Consider the following 22,467-nt stretch of genomic DNA (forward strand, 5'->3'; position numbering starts at 1 on the left):
TAGGCATCCTACTTGGCCACACAACTTTCCCCATTACTTCTTTCACCATGTCACCCTCTCCTGTCTACTTTTTCCAGGTCATAAAGTTGGTCTAATGTTCTCCTATGAACATCCTATAATCGCAATACCCATGATCATTACTGGATGTGAAATATCCATTACAGTGCGACACAACATGCATCCACATGCAAATGTCATGAGTGTAGAGGCATCTGTTGCTTAGATAGAGCAACAGGTGCATCTTAAGCCATGAAGACATGGATGTGGGTCCACTACATGGAAAATGCCATGATATGTTTCTTAAGGCCTTGGTATATATCTACGCTCCTGTGGCTTGGGCTGTGCTTTGATTAAATGTATGCCATTGTTGTTGTTGTTGCTACTGTTGTTGTTTGAGACAAAATCTCAAGTATCTTAGGCTAGCCCCAACTCACTATATATCCCAGGATGACCTTGAACTCCTGATAACTCCTGTTCTGCTCCCTGGTGCTGGTGTGTGCCACCACTTATAATTTATGTGGTTCTAGGAATCAAACCCAGGGCTACATGCATGCTAAGCAAGTTCTGTATTCTGTGACTTGACACATGCTGCAGTGTAGAACTGAAAGGGATAAGACAAAAAAAAAAAGCATTTCAGGGAAATAAAAGAGACAGTGTTTACTCTGAGGAAAATGAATAGTAGCAATTAGGTGATCCCTTGTCCCACGGAGTAGCTCCGTGTCAGCTGCAAAGTCCCAAGACACCTCTGATTTGTCCACCAAAGTACTCTAGAGAGTTGATGTGAAGTCATATTTTAGAAAAACAAAAAAAGTAGGGGAAAAGAGAATCCATTTCTTAAAGTAATGAGAATAATTAGAAATTTTTGAAATAATTTGAAAACTCTCCCATTCAAAATATACTCAATAAATATTTATGAAGTCCCTCCTCTGTGTCCAGCAACAACATACTATCCTTGGTGGAGGGGAAGGAACAATTAGAGATTGTCTTGAAACTAAAATTTATCTTTCAGGAGCCTGGAGAAGAAAAGCCATCACCTTTCTTATCCAGCTCTAGGACCTGGGTGCCCACATAGCAACCTGTAATGTAAAAGCGGCACACATGCCGTGGTGGTGACTGACCATTTTCTCATTGGATTTGATGCCTGCTCCATAGGAGGGAGTCCCTGCCTGGTACTGTGGCATGGTAAAAAGCCTGTGCCTAGGAATGTTATTGGCCCCATGTAGGCACATATTATGATGGATTTACTAAGTAGATGTTATCAAAAGGCCTTCTATATATTTATTTATATATCCATCTACTAGTTCTACTGTCTGCCTTGGTCAAGACATCTCTTTTGTAGTATGTAGCAGGCATTTAATGCACAGATTCACAGTCAGTCAAAGTGGTGAAAATAAGCAACTGTTGAATATTCCGATCTAAATGAGAGATGTATATCATCCACAGCAAAGCTCAGGAAACATTCTAGAAGAGCAGGCAGGGAAGGGGTAAGAAAACAAAATCTGGAGGACAGGAAGAATGCTGTGAAATGTCTTCTGGGCAGGAGCTTTGCTCTTATGGCCTCACAGCCTCTATGGTTTCCAGCACAAGTTTTGTACAAGATTGAACTTGTCAACATTTTATTCTGGATGTGGGATGTGATTCAAGACAATCATGAGAGCTGGCTCCTCTCTCAGAGGCCACTTGCAGTTAATTATTGCATAGGGAAGAGGAATAATTTTCTTTATGTTTCAATAAATAACCTCCCTGCTGTGATCATTCAAGCAAACATAACTAAGTGGTGTATACACACACACACAGCACTTATTATTGAGAATGGTCTCAGCACAAGGGGAGGGGTAAGAGCAGGTAATGGCTGGTAAAGACAACCATAATACCTTGAATACATGCTTAAAGTTTTCAAATACTAAATAAAGACATTAAAATAAAACAACACAAACTATGATGATGGGTATGCAAATGTCTCTGATTTGATCATCATTAGATACTTAATCTAATTATTATTAGATTAAATTATTATACTCCATGAAAAATATACAATTATATATCAATAAAATGTTAAATAATAAAAATACCATTATAAATGTCAGGTTACTCCATTGGCAATGTTATTTAGAGATAAGCTCTCTGGGCCTCAGTTTCCTTATCTGTGAAGTGGGATGGTGAGAATAGCACCTGATGGGATTGTGATACAGCTGTCACTAAAGGCTGATGTGTGTGTGTGCAATGCCACGAGAGCTACTGCACCATTTGTACCCCGTAAACATTCCTGTGCGCCTGTACTTCGAATCACCCATGATAGCTAAAGCAAAAAGTTCTGTTTCCTTTCCTGCCAGTTTGTTGCTAATTTTCTACCATCTAATTTATATTTGAGGAAACACTTAAGTCAGTGTAAGGGTATTTGTTATGAAAATCCTAAACTGTGGTAGTTCACACCGTCCTGGTGCTTCAGTGCCACAGTGGCGGGGCTCCTGACCATTCACTCTCAACATCCTCTGCACCTTTTGCATGTTGACAACTCTTCCTGAATTACCTTTGCTTTTCTGTTTTAACAAGTTCCTTACATACAACTGCCAGTGTGTTCCAGAAGCACACTGAGAACATGATACAAGTGATAACAATGGTCTTTATATCATGATACAAGTGGTAACAGTGGCCAGTGTTTATGTCATGATACAAGTGGTAACAGTGGCCAGTGTTTATGTCATGATACAAATGATAACAATGGCCAGTGTTTATGTCATGATACAAATGATAACAATGGCCAATGTTTTATGTCATGATACAAGTGGCAACAATGACCAATGTTTATGTCAAGCCTCATTCAGGACACCTTACTCATAGAATAATGTTGTCTATATAAAGGATGTGGTGAGGTCTGGGATGTAGCTTAATTGGTAGGGGACTTGCCTAACGTATACAAAGCTGTGGGTTTGAGCCCCAGGACCTCATAAACAAGGCATAGGAATGTAATCTCAGAAGGATTAGGAGTTGACGGCCATCCTTGGTTACATTTGGGGTTTGGCACACCTGTCTCTTACATGAAGATACATGCATCCCAGGGACAGAGTTGGATAGAGAGGCTCCCCCGTGGACAGACTGAAGCCAGTCACATGTTCACTAAGGAGAAGCACAAGTGAATCCTTCCAGACAATGATCTTTGGGAACATGCAAGTCATTTGGAGTAAGATCTCTTTTTGAGGCTGGGAATATTTGGATTATAGGCATTAGTGCCCACTCACCTTCTTAGCAATATTGATGTTTATATTAAAATTGCAATTGTGGGGGGTGTGAAACCCATGAGCCATCAACTCAAAAAAGTTGTGTGGTACAGAAAGAGACAGTACCTCTGAGATTGCTGCTGTTAAGAGAGGTCAGCTCACATGGTGAACCTGTTGCTGTTGTCTGCAAACAGGGACTTCGAAGGGCCTTGTTACCCGGTTTGGTAAGGGTGGTCACTTGCCTGAACTGTATAAATAAATGCAATTTGAGCTGAATATTTGCCCCTCCTGGAGTGTCCAGGATGAGGTACCTGTATGGCCTGACCCTGAAACCCTGACTCCACTGTCAGTATATATTGTAGCTTTATCACAGCTTTCTGCTGCTAGAATTTAGTTTGTCCTTTGTGACTTTGTGGGGAGGGAACTGAAGCTCCAGTGTGGCTATCCTCTCAGGGCCTTGTGCTTTTTCTCTTTGCTGACTCTTCCCTCTGAGTCCCTCCCTTGTAACAGTCTCAGTATGGGTATGGCAGTTAACTGTATTAGCGATCCTCTGAATTTTTGCAAGTGACCAAAGTTGACCTGATCTTAGGGATTCTTGACACATGCATAGAGTATCTTGGGAGATTATGTCTGAAAGGGGGGTGATTAAGACAGCCAAGATTAAGAAGGGGGGATAAGCATAGAGTTTTAGTCTCCAGACTCCTGTCCTTTACTGTGGATGGACCTGTGAAGCCATGAGTGCCCACTTGAGGACACTGAAGCTAAAACCAGAGACACCTGTCCCTGTATCCCCAGTTAGTGCTTTGAGCCACACTGAAAGCCATTTCCTCTTGGAAATACAGAAAAGTCATTTGGAAGGTGTGGGAGACTGCTGCAAAGAACCCATGCTGAGTTTTACACACACTTGCCACATATAGCACATGCTTGTGTACTTGTCACATACACAGCATAGCGACACACATATCACCCCACACATACACCATACACATATCAAATTCACTGTACAAATGTATGCACAGATGGACACCTCTGATATCTGAGGTGTCCCCAGCTCAGGCTAAGTCTGCTCACTCACTGCTCTTTTCTCTTTCATAAGAGCACTACTATGGCTGTGGCTTGTGGCCCTGCTTCTGTGGTTTGGGAATCTGCTCTGCAATGCACAACTTGCTGTATGGAGGGTAAAGTTCTTCCTCTTGAAAGGACACGGTGTTCTGTTGCTCAGGGACCTACTTGTTCAAGGGCATCGAACCCAGCTGCTGACAACACACAGCCCCATCTCAGGGTCCTTAGGAAACTGAGCAGAATCACAACTAACCTGGTTCCAATCAGACTCAGGGAGACAGAACATAGACAGTTCCCAGAGCAACAGACTTAGCTAAATGTAATGAATGGTTTTCAAATGGAAGTACTTCGCTCTCCTCTCAGAGCTTTCTCAGGGAGCAGGCCCAGCATGCCACACACACCACACCCTCCTCAAACCTTCTGATTCCAACCCCTGCATTGAACTTTCTGTGCTGTGAATGAGGGTCCTTCCTGTTTGCGAAAAGTAAATGTAAGTGAAATTAGCTAACATACATGGATAAAACCCAGTATGGGAACGCTCCACCCAGTTTTACCTGGTTCTTACACATTCCTCTCTAATGCTTCCTTCACACAGTGATTCCCTGGCATATTTGAAGTCAAACATGAGGTCTGTCAATGACAGCTTTGTCCTTACATCACACCAGTGATGACCTCATTACCTCTTCAACTCCAGAATGTTCTGGTTGCCAACAGGATAATGACCCAAACAGTAAAGTAACAGACTACCTGAAAACACTCAGCACTGGCTGTAAAATTAAACTCTCAGTGCCAAGACGGGGGCTGCTGTTCCAAGTCTACAGATATGGTCACAAAGCATGCATACCCCTAGACCCCCACTGTGGTACAGCTATTGACCCAGCATCTCTCCTTCAGTGAAAATGGATTGTGTCCAAGCTACCCTCAGCACAGCTTGGTAGCCTTTCCTAATTTGTTCTACTCTACCTATCTTTTAATTAGTGTCCCTTCCTCCATAAAATGCAAAGGCTTTCTTACATAGTACCATTTTCTAGAACTTTCCCTACTTCCCCAGGCAACTTCTGTGACCTGAAGCCTTTGCCCATTCCCCTGACTGTCTGTCTATCTGCTACTCTCTCTGAGCTTTATAAGACAAAAAGTATCCCCAAAGTGTGTCAACCGGGGTTACTTCTCAGAGTCATCCCCTGGTTATCTATGACATCCAGACACAGCTTTGTCCCAAGCCCCACACAAAGGTTTGATACAAACTACTAGTCTGTGCCCTTTCTAATTCTACAGGGACAGAAAACCCCTTCCTTTAATCCCAAATGTGGAGGGAGAGAATCAGTTTTTAGATCTTTATTCATGGATCCTATCAGAGAAAGCTCTTGGGTCATCTCTAAAGAAGGGTTTTCAGCTAGGGAACACTACAGAGCGAGACAGCTGCTACAAGGATGGTACAGTATCTGCTTTTTCCACTTTCCTCCAAATCTGGCCCCCTTTGTCTGCATCTTTGATGTTAGCGTGCCTGAGCCCCTGGAGAGACTCTCACAACTTGATCAGCAGAAACAGAGATGGAGTGCCAGACCCTCACATCACTGCCTCCCTACATGGGAGGAAATTCTCAATGGGCACTATGAACAAACCTCACAAAGGAAGACAGGGTCATTGTTCTCTGGGATTGTGTCTTAGGGTTCTTGGCAGCAGTAACAACTCCATGCACTTTGATAGCCAACTCACTGTATGTTTATGAGGGTGCATTAATATTCAAAGGGTGTTTGCTGCTCTACAGGACAAAGGGGCATTGAACTATGTAGGCAGCCCCATGTATCACTGTTCCCGTTTCAGTGGTGTAGGAAGACAGTGTGTCAGAGTCCACCATATTTACAAGGATGAGGGTTTGTGGTGTGTGCACACAGAGATCTAGGCCCCTATCCATTCCACTAGAGTTTGAGGGCAGTGACAGACAGCAATGGAAGCATCAGGCATTATGATCTTTGGCGTAACTACAGGAGTCCTACCATTAGGCTACCAAAGTATTCTTTGCAAAGATAATCCAAAAGAAATGAACTCATTCATGTCTTGAATATTGGGAACTTCAGGAGTAAAAGGAAGCATAATTTGTCTCTGAGTGGGCTTCAGGCCACCCGTAGCCTCCACCATCCCCATTCCCAGCCCCAGCCCCAAAGAGAATTTGGTTTTCACATAGAAGAATATGCAGTGAGTTTGTTGAGACAGACACATCAGAGTCCCTTGGACCAGTCCTGCTGCATCTTGCTTATTTCCTCAGCCCAAAAGAACAAAAGCAGTGTGCTATGGGATAGCCATCATTCTGTTGCCTCTTGTAGAAATGCATCAAATGATTCAACTTTCCTTTCATTGAGAAGCAGTTTAGTGGGGCTGGGGATACAGAGATGTTCTGTGACCAAATTGCTGTCAATGCAAGTGTGAGTGAGGGCCTGCGTTCTGATCCCCACATAAAGGTGGATGCAGATGCCTGCATCTGTAATCCCAACACTCCTATGGAGAGATGGGAGGTAGAGACAGGAGAATCCATGAAGATAGCCTGGAGTAAGTGGCAAAGCAGCAGTGGACAACATGAGACCTTGTCTCAGAGAAGATGTAAGGGGAGGATCGCCCATCCCCATTTGTAGAGGACAAATATCCATTTCCTTAGTCAAGATTCCCAAAGACCATCTGGTCCACAGATTTGCATAAACCTGCTACTCATATGCTCTAAGCACTCTGGGTGCTCTGAACTCAAGTGGCCCCCAGGCCTTCAAGGTTATATTCCCCAGCACCCTGGATACTATTACTGTCACCTCCAGTGACTTCATTACCTTGTCCCCTCAGTGGGCCCATTGAAGATCCCCACAGACACCAGTAGATCCTGTCACATAGCTTCACTCCTCCCACCTTTGCTGTCAGAGCTTAGCACAAGTCTGGAGCCTTGAGGCCATCAGCCTAATTAAAGGTCTATTGGATTCAGAATAGCTGACTAGAGTCTGTCTCCAACTAGCCGGCATACAAACAAATGGTTTTCGATTGGTGGGTTCCTTCATAAGATAAAGTCCCAATAGCACTTGTCCCCCTTTCCCTTCAGGCCCATGGCCCACTGACCTCATTATTGAACCTGTGACTACCATGATGAATTTCATAAAAACAGAGATGATGTGTGTCACTCTCAAGTGCAACATGATAAACCTCTTTCTCTCCCAGGGAAGATGCTGAGGCCTGAACCGGATGTGTTGCTATGTGATGGTGGAATAGCCTTCAGTCCGAACCTCACAGTGAAGGTGACAGTGAGCAGAGCTCTAAATATTCTCCTCCCCGAGAAGAACCTTTCCCTTCAGGGATGTGCAACGCCTAGTATGTCAGCATGGGGGCTGTTCTCTCCCCGGATGCTCTCTGCTTAGCTATGTCAATGTGAAGGCCCCTTATCTTCAATACTGAACAAATACATAAATATCTTAGAATATCCCCCATTTGCCATGCAAACCTCTAAGGAAAAGAGGTAAAAAACCATGAATGCAGCTAGGCAGAGGTGCACAAGAGTTTATTCTCATTACCACGATCATGTTCACTTCTGAAACTCAGCATCACTCAGCATCCATCAGACCATAACAGATTATACAATTGATCAGCATTGCATCAAGAACTTATTATGCCCTGAGGTGTGAGGGATTCGTCTTCTCTCTAGGTCACTACTAAAGCCAGGCTTGGTGTCACAACCCTGTCATCCAAGCCCTTCAAGAAGCTGAGGCAGGAGGATTGCAAATTTAAGGCCACCCAGGATTAACATAAAGAGGTTCTTCTCAAAATGAAAATCATAAAAGGCCTGGGGTTGGAGCTGTGTGGCAGGATGGTCACCAAGCATATGGGAGGTCTCTGCCCAATCCCCAGCAAAGAAAACCAACCAACAGAAAAGGCAGCATAAAAATTAACTAACTAAAACCACTGGTCTTTCCTGTAGTTCTTTGATGTATTTTCAGGATGACATACCTTCATTTTCATTAGGATCTTTTAAGTGGCTGCTTTGCATGAAGCAACAGGTGACAGACTTATAGGTAATTAACAAGCAGAATCAAAAACAAGGCATCTCCATGAAGGGCTGAGCTACAGATTGTCTCTTTGAATACACAGGATGCCATAGCTACCAGGGACAGCACTAGAGAGGTGTGTGTGTTATGCATATGTAAGTAGTGTATGTATGTGTATGTACATATATGCACACGTGTATGTATGTCTGCTAATGTAAACACTTCTGCAGCCTCTTGCCCTAGTTCATAGAGACCACTAAGAACAAAGTAGTTGCTTCCTGAATATCACAACAGATCATGCATCAGAAAGTTTCCCCACTGAAAGACAATTTTAAGACACTAGAAGTCACAATGGAAGGAGACACAGGTGAGGAAACCTGATGATTTTACCTAGGTGGCCTATCCAGGTCAAGAGCATGGGGCAAAAAGCCAACATCAATACTGGTGGTGGTGGATATACTGATTTCCCACAGACTGAGCTGGCCTTGGAATTTCTAGATACCCAATTCATGATGAGAAGTTATCCCATACCAACATATCCTTCTGATGAGAAAGAACATAGATTCTCAATAGAAACAGCATGTTCAAGGCTAATGGTGTGACATTTGAAAGGATCAACAGAACACAGAACAGAAACCAATGCTTTGTTTCCACACCCCAGTTTCAGAAGATCAGCACACCTGAACACCACAATATACTATGCATCAATGAAGTGTCTCAGAGACACAGTACTCAACTTACCTGCTCTTGAATGCAAAAATAAAAACCTCAATTTCCCCATACAAGTTGTGGCTAGGGCATGGTATATGTAATTAGCATCCCTTCATCAGTCGACTCTTCAGTGAGTCTGAGAATGGGACCACTATATACCAGTAGGTATGGTAACTGCACCATAGGCATGCCACCAGGAATATTTGTAATATGGAGTCAACCAAGGTAATCTCATCCTTTGATATAACAACTCCAGGTGTCCTTCCGTATATCACACAGAAATGGAGGCCCATTCCTACCTCTAAGCAGCCTCACAATGGATGTGCAGTGGCGCTCAGCCTACCTGAGACAAGTGAAACCGTGTCTTTCTCCCATGAGACGACAGTGACGTACGCCTCCACCGAGGAGGGGATAATGCACTTGAACACCGCGACATTGCCTCTCATGGTTTTCTGGTCCTCCACACGGACTGTATAGGGCTCCCGTAAAACTGAAAGGCAGAGAGAGGACCCTTGGTAAGAACCATTGAAAATAAGCCCATTCTGGCCAAGGCGATATTGTTCTAATGCTAACAAGGCATGGCACACAGATAACAATTGCATAGCACAGACACTGGAAAGAAATCAGCAAACATATTCATCTGTCATTCTTTGTCTAATTAAACAATCATTTCATTAGCAACACACTGCACCCTGCTCTAAAGAAAGAATATAACCTGAGACATTGAACTAGACCTTTAACCTGTGGGGTGGGGTGGGGGGAAACTGGGGGTGGCCACTAGAAAGTCCCAGACTCCAGGGAAGTGGGAGGTTCCCAGGACCCAATGGAGATGACATTAGCTGAAATACCCAACAAAGAGGGGATAGGACCTATAAAGACAACTTCCAATAGATAGGTATGGTACCCAGTTGAGGGATGGGGCCACCCGCCCATCTCAAAAATTTAACACAGAATTGTTCCTGTCCAAAGGAAACACAGGGGGGGAAAAAAAAGCAGACGCTGAAACAAAGGCCATCCAGAGACTGCTCCACCTAGAGATCCATCCCATCTGCAGACACCAAACCCAGACACTATTTTTGATGCCAAAAAGTGCTTGCTGACAGGAGCCTAGTATGGCTGTCCCCTGAGAGACTCTGTCAGCACCTGACTGAAACAGATGGAAATACTCACAACCAACCATCAGACTGAGTCTGTGGACCCTAATGGAAGAGTTAGGGGAAGGAGTAAAGGAGATGAAGGGGATTGCTACCCCATAAAAAGAATAACAATATCAACTAACTGGACCCTTCCTTCAGAGATTCCAGGGACTAAACCACCAACCAAAGAGTATATATGGAGGGACCCATGGTTCCAGCTACATATGTAGCAGAGGATTGCCTTATCTGGCACCAATGGGAGGGAAGGCCCTTTGTCCTGTGGCGGCTTTAGGGGGATGCTAGAGTGGTGAGGCAGGAGTGGTGGGTGGGTGGAGGAGCACCCTCTTAGAGACAAAAAGGATGGGGGATGAGATGGGGAGTTTGCAGCAGAGAGACTTGGAAGGGACACAGCATTTGAAATATAAATACATAAAATAACCAATAAAGAATAAAGAAGGCAAGGAGGGTACATGAGTCTCCTGGAGGAAGGGGGCTGGGCTCTAGGGATTGGCTTCTCTTTATCCTCCAAAGATGGAAGAATAAGTCTGTTAGAAAAGGAAATGAATACAAAACCTCAAAAAATTCAGGCCGGGGAAATGACAGTGGGTCAAATCCTTACTCTACAAGTGTTAAGCTCTGAGTTCAAATCCTCAGAATGGCTAGCCAAAACGGCACATGTGTCTGTAGTCCTGGTGCTCCTAAGCACAGATGGGAGGTGGAAATAGAAGGATTCCCGAAAGCTATTAGCCTGATGTGCATAGTGACGAGAGAACAGACTCATCTTAAGCAAAGTGGACAGTAAAGACTGACACAGAGTTTTCTCTGACCTCTATATGCATACCATGACACATGCATGCCTATATCCATGTACATGAACATGGAGACTCTAACCCTCTGCCATCACACACAAACATGACAGAGAGAAGAGAAGAGAGATAATCAAAAACAGTAGAACAAGAAAAATAATTCTTTACTCATAAACCCTTTAAAGATGTTTAAAACCTGTATGGAAAATCATCATTGTTCTGAGAACTCTCTAAAACCTCCCAATAATAGAAATATTCCAGAAAGAGTCCATAGGGACATCCATGCATTTTTGCCACTTTAGGGATCATGGGGTGCTCAGTATCTACCCAGCATGCCCAACTACCTGGGTCCAAATCCTTGCCCTGTCTGTCATTACCTGCAAGGCAGAGGAAAGCCCCAGTTCTAACCGGACCAAGCAGGTAATGATAGGAGGCCTCCTGCCTAGGGCTAGGTGGCCACTGAGGCTGATTTGTATCTCCTGAGCAGGATAGCTGAATTACCTTCCCAACAGCTGGGGATGAATCCAATCTCTGACACCAGGGTAAAGAGATGATGATGAGCCCTGCTCTTATTTTTTCTCTCTGGACCAACTTTATTCCCCAAATTTTAAATCAAGACATCTTCAAGGTCTTAATTCCAAGTCTGCATTTTTTTAGCTAGGCAGTGGAACACCCTGCAATTCAATCAGCTTCCAGAAGGATGTCACCTGATTTTTTTGAGAGGCTAACACCTCAGTGAAGAGAAAGAGAATGCCCCTAATGGGGTGTCCAATGGGCTGAAGGGATGGTCTCTGAAAGGGGACGGCTGAGAGAGACCAGCAGTGGCATGCTGAGAGTCTTTACAGAAGATAAGGCATTGATGACACTCTCAATCATTTTCATTTTATAGTTTGTTCCTCAAGGATAAAAAAAAAAGTATATTAGTGTATTCTCCTTTCCATTTACTGTCTGCCACACCCTTCTTTATCCCCACCCCCATTACTCCTGGACCTTCTCACTGGTCCCCTTCTCATGTCAACATTTGTTTTATTTTGTAATCCACAGTTCTCTTTTTTGACATTCATATTTGATTTTCTCCCCCTCAATTTGGAGAATTTCTTCATTCCTGTCTCAGCCAGAGGGGTCCTTCCAACTTGAAGACACTCATGAGATCCTTCACCTGTTCTAAGTGTAACCTGAGGCTCTGCGTAGCATATCAAACTCATGTCTGGCACAAGAGGTCCATGGGGCACAATGAGGGGAGGGGAACCCAAAAGCTTGTCCTCAGAAACATCATTGTGGCCAAAGGAGGGGATGACTTGGTGTAGGCAAATGCCTGGACCTAGAGGAGAGCTGAGGTCTCATTTCCCAACTTGGTAGAAAGGGACTCTAGAGAAAAGAGAATGGATAAAACTCAGTAATGAAGGTGAACTCAGGAATTGAGAGAGCAGCAGGCAGAGGAGAGGATGAAGGGAAAGAGGGGATAGGCAATAGAGAGAGGATAGGGCTCCGGAGAGCCTGCAGGGTCTCTGTGTCTTCTGTCTTGTTGTGCTTTGGACTCAAACAACTTCCTCAAACTTCCAGGGCACTCAGCTTCACAGCTCACAGCTTAGACCTCACACCCCACAGTTCACACCTCATAGCTCACACCTTATACCTCCCAGCTCATACCTCACACCTCACACATGGAGATGTCTACCAGAAATCAAGTCAAGGGACCTAATTCCATATCAGCCCAGAGAAAGAAACTTCTACCAGGGAGATACAGGCAGCATCTTCACAGCCTGAATGCCTTAGCTGGGGTTACTGTTGCTATGATGAAACACCATGACCAAAGCAACTCGGGGAGGAAAGGGTTACACTTCCACACTGTAGTCCATCAAAGAAAGAAGCCAAGACAGGAACTCAAGTAGGAGGCAGGAGCTGATGCAGAGGTCATGGGGGGATGCTGCTTATTGGCTTGCTCTGTATGGCTTGCTCAGCCTGCTTTCTTATAGCACCTAGGACCACCAGCCCAGGGATGGCATCACCCAAAATGGGTTGACCCTCAACCATCAATCACTAATTAAGAAAATGCCTACAGGCTTGCCTATAGCCTGATCTTATGAAGGCATTTTCTCAATCAAGGTTCCCTCCTCTCAGATGACTATAGTTTGTTGTCAAGTTATAAATTTAGCCAGCACAATTGACCCCTTGTCAACTTGACACATGAAATTGTTAAGCCACAACCTTTCCTTTCTTGTTCATCCCCACTAATAAAAAATCACAATATAAAACATTTTTTTACAGACTGATAATGTCCCACAGCCGTACAAATTCAAAGACTTCAAAAGTTATTTTTCTTTTAAAATCCAAAGTCTCAGTAAAACTCAAAAATCTCCTTTGTAAATGTTTAATGTCTCTCAACTGTGGGCTCCTATAAAATCAAAAATAAATTAAATAGTTTCTTACTTCAAGGGGGAAGAACCAGGGCACAGTCATAACCGAATCAAAGCAAAGCCAAACTCCAACTGTGTAATTCAGTGTCCAGTGTCTGCCATTCATTCACAAGCCTCTGTGTTCAAGCTCCACCCACTGCAGTGCACACAGCTTGTCTTCCAAGCAGCCTCCATTCCATGGTTACTGCTGTTCTTGGTGGCTATCCCATGGTACCAATAGCTCCAATCTCCTGGCATTACAACTGGGCTGCACTTTTCACCAATGGTCCCTCTTCATGGTGCCATGCATCAACTTTTCTGTGTGACCCCTTTAATTCTAGGCCTTCAACTGCCACTGAAGCTGCCCTTCACCAATGCCCTCTCCTTGCCTCTCACACTGCCAAGCCTCAGCTGCTCTCCATTACCCCTTCATGCTTTCAAAACCTGCGCCACCTGTGTGACTCTTACACTAGCAAGTTTGGTTGCTAGCGTGAGGTACAACCTTGGTTGCCTCTGAAACACAGATTCTGTGTGCTGGCTCTGAGGAAACACTTCCCAGTAGATTTCAGCTCAGTGATGGTGGTCTCTTCTTATCCACAGCTAATTCCTCAGTCCCAGCTGACTACCACTGACTGTCCCAGTACCCAAAAAAGGTTTCATTTCAGTGATGCTGATCTCTTGTCTCTTGTTAATCATGGCTGACTCTTCATTCCCAGCTGACCACAACCAGATTCTTAATTCAAACTATGTAATGCTTCTGATTATCTTTTAGTGACTCTCAAAGTTCCTTCTGGAACTTTGCACTCAGGGACTCCATCTTCTGAATTTCTCTCAACATTCTTATCTTTCACACTCCCAAAAGACTTCTCATCAAGGTTTGAATACTCAATGGTTCTTCCAGACCAAAGTTCCAGAGTCCTTCCACAACCCTCCCCAAAATAAATGGTTAGATCTGTCACAGCAACACTCTCTGAACAACATGAACAAAGCAACTTTAAGTAAAAGGGGTTATTTGGTTTATACTTCAACAATGTAGTCCTCTGAAGGAAGCCAAGACTCGGGGAACTCGGGCAGGCCAGAACCTGGAGGCAGGAGCTGAAGCAGAGGCCATGGGGTGGGGATAGGGTAGCATGCAGTTCTGCTTACTGCTTGCTCCCCATGGCTTGCTCATCCTGCTTTGTTACAGTACCTAGGACCAGACGCCCAGGGATGACTTCATCCACTGAGAGATGACACCTGGGTCTTCCCACATCAATCACTAATTAGGAAAATACACTACAGGCTTACCTACAGACCAAACTTACACGGAGGCAGTTTCTCAATTGGTGTTCTCTCCTCTCAGATGACTGAGAGTTTGTGTCATGATGACTTGAACCTCGCCATCACACTGAGCAAGACTGTTACTTGGACCTGAGCTTCAGGACCACAGACTACAAGGTGGCCAACTGCAGCCTATTTCTTGTCACCAGCCAAAGCTCCTGGGGGGCTCTTCAGTCTTAGGAAGCCACCCTTATACTGTTGAGTGACTTCTTTTGAAACCTATTGGCCTGTGTAGTGCAAGAGCTACCTTGAAAGTCAGGATTTTAAACCTCTGCGACTGTTGCTTCTCTCCCTTGTTAGTTCAGCTCCAGGTCCTAAAGCAATGATGTCATGCAGGTCACTAAATACCTGTGTCCAAACACCTCCCCATATCTTTGCTTCTAAAGACCAACAGTAGAGCAATCCAGTTAAAGCCATCATAGGGGCTGGAGAGCTGCTGGGAAAATCTAAAGACCTGAGTTCAGATCTCCAACACAGAGAACAAATAGTGTTGGGGACAAGGAAGATTTCCCCAGAGCTCACTGGCAGTCAGCCTAACAGAGTTGGTTCAGTGATAGACTCTGTCAAAAAAAAAAAAAGGTTGGAAAACAATTGAGAAACCTAACATCCATTTCTGATCCCCACCTGGAATTTGCATCAACCTCATGACTTCATGAACACATCATACACACACACACACACACACACACACATACACACATATCACACACATCACAAACACACACATGTACACATACACACATCACAAACACGTACACACATCACACATACACACACAAACACCCACAAACACACACATAAAGACACACACAAACACACACATATACACATCATGAACACACATACACACATCACAAACATACATACAGACATCACACAGACACACATCACACACACACACACACACACACACACTCACCCACCATTGTAGCTATTTCTCACACAGGCACATAACAAATGCTCAGTGAATATAGTCATCCCTCAGTATCTACACCCCTGTATCAGCTCCAGTGACCTGGGCAGCCAAGTCTCTGGATACCTATATTGGGTTCTCAATAGAAGGATCTCTGAGAGGTTTAGGGTTATGGACATGATGACCCAGGAAAAGCTGTGAGGGGATAAGGACACAGAGTCCAGGGAAAGCAGGTATACAAGCATGGCCTTTCAATGAAGTCCCTACCCCATTCACTTGGCAGCCCAGAATCCTTCCCATATTTATGCACAGTAGGTCCCAGCAAAGGTGCAGTGCTGGCCCTGAAACTACATTCTCAGGACTGCAGTCTTGTTTGTATGCCATGGTGCCAATCACCAAGCAGTCCTTCAAAGGCTACAGGTCCAAGCTCAGCAGGAAAAGCACAGATGCTACAGATCTGGACCAAGGGCTTCCACACCTCCACTGCAGTCTCTCGGGTCTTCCTCAGTCAGCCATACGAGGTGTGGAGTTGGAGGTCAGAAGGAAGAGACTTTAGTGATTGATTACTCAAGCAGGACTACTTTCTAAGCAACAGTAATAGAATGGGTATAGCTGGGAGTATCTCTCCCTTCCTTGCTGACATATGTCTCTTACAGGCAGCACCTTTAGAAACATGGCCGATTGGCACTGTTGCTTCCCCCATGGGGCTGCAAACCTTCTCATCTCCTTCAGTCCCTTCTCCAACTCCTCCATCAGGGATTCCCCACTCAGTCCAATGGTTGGCTGCGAGCATCCACCTCTGTATTTTTCAGGCTGTGGCAGAGTCTCTCAGAAGACAGTCTTATCAGGCTCCTGTCAGCAAGCACTTCCTGGCATTCACAATAGCATGCAGGTTTGGCAACTATATGTGGGATGGATCCCCAGATGGGACAGTCTCTGGATGGCCTTTCCTTCTGTCACTCCTCCACACTTTATCTCCATATTTCCTTCTGTGAGTATTTTGTTCCTCCATCTAAGAAGCACTGAAGCATCCACACTTTGGTCTTCCCTCTTCTTGAGCTTCATGTGATCTGTGAATTGTATCTTGGGTATTTTGAACTTTTGGGCTAATATCCACTTATCAATGAGTACATACCATGTGTGTTCTTTTGTGGCTGGGTTACCTCACTCAGGATGATATTTTCAAGTTTCAAGTAATTTTCCTGTGAATTTCATGAAGTCATTGTTTTTAATAGCTGAATAATACTCCATTGTGTAAATGTACCACAATTTCTGTATCCATTCCTCTGTTGAGAGGCATCTGGGTTGTTTCTAGCTTCTGGCTATTATAAATATGGCTGCTATGAACACAGTAGAGCATGTGACCTTGTTACATGTTGGAGAATCTTCTGGGTATATGCCCAGAGGTGGTATAGCTGGGTCCTCGGGTAGTACTATGTCCAATTTTCTGAGGAACCACCAGACTGATTTCCAGAGTGTTTGTACCAGTTTGCAATCCCACCAGCAATGGAGGAGTGTTCCTCTTTCTCCACATCCTCACCAGCATCTGCTGTCACCTGAGTTTTTGATCTTAGTCATTCTGACTGGTGTGAGGTGGAATCTCTGGGTTGTTTTGATTTGCATTTCCCTGATGACTAAGGATGTTGAACATCTCTTTAGGTGCTTCTCGGCCATTCGAGTTTGCTCAGTTGAGAATTCTCTGTTTAGTTCTGTTCCCCATTTTTTCCCTCTTAACAATGAAACTCCACTCATGGAAAACTTATTTCTCCTTTGATTTCTGTCTCTTTTAGTGTGAGATTTATTCTTAAGTATTTATTGGCTGTAACTCTATTGTAAATAGTCCTTTTATGTGCATTGGTGTTTTGCTTGCATATATGTCTGTGTGAAGATGTCAGGTCTCCTGAAACTGGAGTACAGACACTTGTGAGGTGCACGTGTGCAGAGAATTGAACCTGGATCCTCTGGAAGACTAACCAATGCTCTTAACCTCTTAGCCATCTCTCCAGTGTAAATAGAACTTTTGCATTGTCTGATGAATGTGTGTGTATGAGTGTGTGTATTCATGAGTGTGTGTGTGTATTCATAAGTGTGTGTGAGTGTGTGTGTACTTGTGAGTGTGTATGTATTCATGAGTATATGTGAATGTTGAGTTAAAAACTGTTTTTAACAGATCCACTTATTAGCCCCAGTAGTTTTTGTAAATAGATCACATCAGAATTTTTACATTCATAATTATATTATCAAAAATATGAGTATTTTTTAAATTTTGAGGGGTAAAGAAAGGTGTATTGTATTTGGATGTTTGGTGTATATTCATGTATGTGCACAGGCATGTGGAGGCCTGAAGCTGAAATATGGAGTCTTTCTCAATCAACTTCTATCTTCTTAACAGAGGGAGAGATCCCACTTCATGTCCCCAGTAGAATAACAGGTGGCCACCACACCCTCCATGTGGGTGTGTAGTGGGGATCCCAACACCTGTCCTCAGAATTGCATAGTAAGCTCTTTGTTCACAGAGCTAGGTCTCCATCTTAAATTTCTATCTCTGCAACATTGTCGCACAGTCCTGGCTACAACTTTTTTTTTTTTTTTTTTTTTTGGTTTTTCGAGACAGGGTTTCTCTGTGTAGTAGACCAGGCTGGCCTCGAACTCAGAAATCCGCCTGCCTCTGCCTCCCGAGTGCTGGGATTAAAGGCGTGCGCCACCACGCCCGGCTACAACTTCTAATGAAGTTGAAACAGAGTAGAATCTGGTATTGCTCCTGACTCATGGGAAAGCATTTACTCTTTGGCCTTCATTTCTGGTGTTAAGTAGGCCTGAATTTTTTATTCTGTTAGGATGAAAAAAAAATTCTCTCTAACTCCAACTCTTCTGGGATTTCTGTTCCATAATCATGAAATGTGGGACTTGTTAATAATTTTCTGCACCACTTGAAATGATTTCATTGCTTTTACTTTTGATATGTCAATAGAGTGAATTCACTGATCAGCTTTCAAGTCTGAAGCCATTCTTGCCTGCTGGAGAAACTCCTTATGTGGGGATAGTGTATTTTTCTTACTTGTTATTCAATTCAGTTTGCCAAAGGTTTGAGAAATTTTATATCAACACTTGAGAGAGACATTTATAGTTTTCTTTTCTTATAATACCTGTGCCATGATTAGGATCAGAGTAATGTTAGTCTAAAATGACTTGAGGAAATATTAATTCTTGCTCAATTTCCTGGAATATTCACCTTAGAGTTTTTATTACTTAAATGTTTATTAGAAGTCAGAGTGAATCCATATGATCCATAGATTTTTATCATAGAAAATTTTTGTTCACAAATTCAAATCTTTAACTCTTGAGGGAGTTTTGAGATTTTGAGTCTTCGGACAGATTTTTCATTTCATTATTACTGAATTTATATATGTATATATTTAATATTCAATTATTATTATTCTAACACTTCTAAAACATGTGTGAAAGTCCTTCCTAGTGTAGAGCAGTTATCCCTTTCATTCTTGGTATTGGCACCAAGTCCTCTCTTCTTTGCTTCTTCTATCTGAACAGCAGTGTATACATTTTATCAACCCCTTGAAAGAACCCACTTCTAATTTCATGCTGTCCTCTAATGCTTTCTGGACCATCTTATCTTTGCTTCTACTATGATCTTTGTTTTATTTCTGAAATATTTTTAATTTCCTCTTTATATTTAGGTAGAAAATGAGGCCATAATTTGAAACCTCTCTTTACATGTAATGTTACAGGTGTTTAGAGCTATGCATTCCATTCTGCCTGTGTACTGCTTTGGTAAGATTCCTTCATTATTTTTTTTACACTTGTATTAACATATATTAATTATGCATAAGAATGGGTTTCCTTGCAGCATTTTCATACATGTGCATAATGCATTTGAGTATATTCACCCTGTTACCCTTTTGGGTCCTCTTCGCAGTGTATCTCATCTCCCTTTCACATTCATGGATATTTTATTTCTTTGATGATCCAGTGAGCCTCATTAGGGTTGCTTATAGGAGCATGAGATGCTATTACAGAAATGTGAGCCTCTTAGCTGTGGATTTAATACTAAAGAAAATGGCTCTCCCTCCCCAGCAATTGTTAACTGCCAATAGATTCTCAGAAAGGGGATGGGACTTGTGAGTCCCTTCTCTTTCAAATACATGATTCTTGTCCAGGTCAGATGCAGGTAACCACAGCTGCTGAGATTTCAGCAGTGCTACAAAGCAGCATTCCACAGCACTCAAACCCCTCCTCCATGCCCCACACATTTTTTTCTACCTTTCTTGTGGCCCTTGGATTGATCCAAAATTATATTATCTCTGAAGACTTCTAATTTTTCTTCTATGTTTTTTTGAAATACAGATTGTTGCTATTATTAGTTATGTGCTTGTATGTATCTAGGAACTCACATATGGGTACCCGCAGAGACTTGAAGAAGCTGTTGGATCCTCTGCAGTGGGAAGTACAGGTAGTTATTAATCATATGACATTTTCTGGAAACCAAACTCCAGTTCTCTTAAAGACTGAGAAGAGCTCTTGACCCCTGATCTTTTCTCTCTAGCCCTAAGACATATATCATTTAGAAGTGTATTTTGTACCCAAATATTTGGCCATTTCACAGAGATTTTGTTATTATTTTCTAATTTAATTCTACTGCAATCAAATAGCATGTATCAAGTGACTTAAGGGTCATCTGAAACTTGTTTTACTGCCCAAAACGTGTTGTATGATATAGCAAATATCTGTGTGTCTCAGAAGATAGACAACTCTTATTCAAGTATGAGCTGACTGAGTTGATTGGTGATCTCATTCAAGGGCTCTTTATTCCTATTTGTTCTGTTTCTGCATCTATTAATTATGAACAGATGATGGGCATTGAGTTCTTCAGCTGTAATTCTGACTCACTTCTTCTCACTGATGCTACACCAGCCTTCATACTATGTGCTTTGATGTCTTGTCTTGTGCATAAAATTTACAAGAATCATACCATCTTAACTTATATCTTTTCCTTATGAAATGACTTCTTTAGCTGTGTATTATTCTTGGACATAAAACATATCTTCCTGCTAATGGAAGGTAAATCCACTCCATCTTTCTGGCAGTGGTTTACCCTGATTTGTCTAGATGACCATGGTATTTCCCCATCTTTTTATCTTGAACCTATTTTTTTTTTTTTTTTTTTTTTGTGACTAGGACATGACAGGCGTGTGCCCACTAAAGGTCCATGTTTTGGAAGCTTCTTCCCTCTAATGTGATGGTGAAAACAAATGTTGGGAGCTTAATATAGTGGGAGATGACTGAGTTTCCAAGAGTGCAGCCTCTGGAAGGAATTAATGTACTTCTTATAGGATACCAGTTAGTTCCCATGAGACCAAGTTTCTATGAGAAGAATAAACATGGTCCTGAAACTTAAGCTTCTTGTGAGTCCCTGTAGTAACTCCTTTTTCATTGTCTGCCATGTTGTGACCAGATTAAGAGGTTCTCATCAGGAATAGCTGCCCTAAAAAACGTGAGCTAAATAAACTTCTTTGAGAAAAAAAAAAAAAAAAAAAAAAAGCCTGTGGCTTCAGGTACTTAGTTAAGCAACAGACACGAAATTAACTAATTCTTTATGTATTTATGTTTCGAAAGAATTTTACCATGCCAAATCCAGTCTTGCAATCTCTGCCTTATGACTAGCATGACTTGAATGTTTATATGTGATGCCAGCACTCAATATCCTTACATTTAATTTCTTAGTGTTGCTCTTTTATTCCTTCATTATCTCTGATCTCTGCTGATTATTTTATTTTCTTCTTTGTTTGGAATTATTATTGTTATAGATTTCTTTTTCTATGTATGTGTGTTTTGCAAGCACTTATATCTATGTACCATGTGTGTACAGTGATTACATAATTCAGAAGAGGATATCAGATCCCCTGGAACTGAGGTTACAGTTGATAGTGAGATGCTATTGGGTGCTGAGAATAGAACCCAAGTCCTCTGCAAGAGCATCCAGTGCTCTCAACTCCTGAGCTGCCTCTCCAGTAGCAAGTTTAAGATTTTTTTTTAATGAGTACTATTTCCCTTCTTGGTTGACTTTTTCACTATTACCCTTTGGTTAGATATTTTAATATTGCTTCAGATTTAATAGTATATATCTTTAGCTCATCATCATCCCCAGAAGGGTGGTATTATGCCATGACATGCTTTGTAAAAGAATTGTGTTATTAGATTTTCCTGACTTTATGCTGTTTTAATGCTGTCAGATATTTCCTTTCTGCACACTACACAAGACCTCAGTATCCTCTGTGCTTGAATACTCAATTACACTCTCAATGATATAAAATTAGTACAAAGAGACATCAAAGATAGGTAAATTGTTTCTAAACTGGCAAAGCACCATTCTTGCTAAAAGCACACCCAAAAATGTATGCATTAAGTGCAGCAAGAGAAGCAGTGGTCAGGAACTTGAGAAGCTACCAAGGAATGGCTTATCAGGGTTCCTGCTGAAAGTGGGCACTGGGATGATAAATGTGGGAGGTCAGGATTGACTCTGGTTGAGAAGACAGGCCTCAGAAGAGCTCTGCTAACCATTAATATAGAAGGGACTCTTCATCATTATCTGTCCACTTTGATGGCTCTCTCTGCAGCTCATGCTTGCACACCTATGAATGAAACTGCTATGCACACACACACACACACACACACACACACACGAATGTAGATTTCTGTGTCTTCCATCAGGAAATAGGAGACAGCACAAAGGCAAATCACAGACTGGCTGGTTCTTGCTCATCCAGGGCCCAGTCCTGGGAGCTGCAGGTTTGTGTGTTTGTACCTTTCCAAATGTTTCCCATTTGTTTTGTTATTGGTTCAGATAAATGACCCCTGCTACTCCATCTGGGCC

The 22,467-nt window shown here is 42.7% G+C and overlaps 1 protein-coding gene across 2 annotated transcripts in view; it reads right to left on the reverse strand.

The window, feature by feature from the left end:
* Positions 1–22,467, reverse strand: part of Dscam (DS cell adhesion molecule) — a 580,573-nt gene that overhangs the window by 434,369 nt on the left and 123,737 nt on the right. For both annotated transcript variants that reach the window (XM_085832094.1, XM_021184771.3), the window contains exon 3: positions 9,351–9,497. In XM_085832094.1, the coding sequence (XP_085688220.1) occupies positions 9,351–9,497 (147 nt within the window). The remainder of the gene's footprint in view (positions 1–9,350; positions 9,498–22,467) is intronic.

Source organism: Mus caroli, unplaced genomic scaffold (genome assembly GCF_978045245.1).
Source record: "Mus caroli unplaced genomic scaffold, Mus_caroli_1 scaffold_17, whole genome shotgun sequence".
Taxonomy (NCBI): domain Eukaryota; kingdom Metazoa; phylum Chordata; class Mammalia; order Rodentia; family Muridae; genus Mus; species Mus caroli.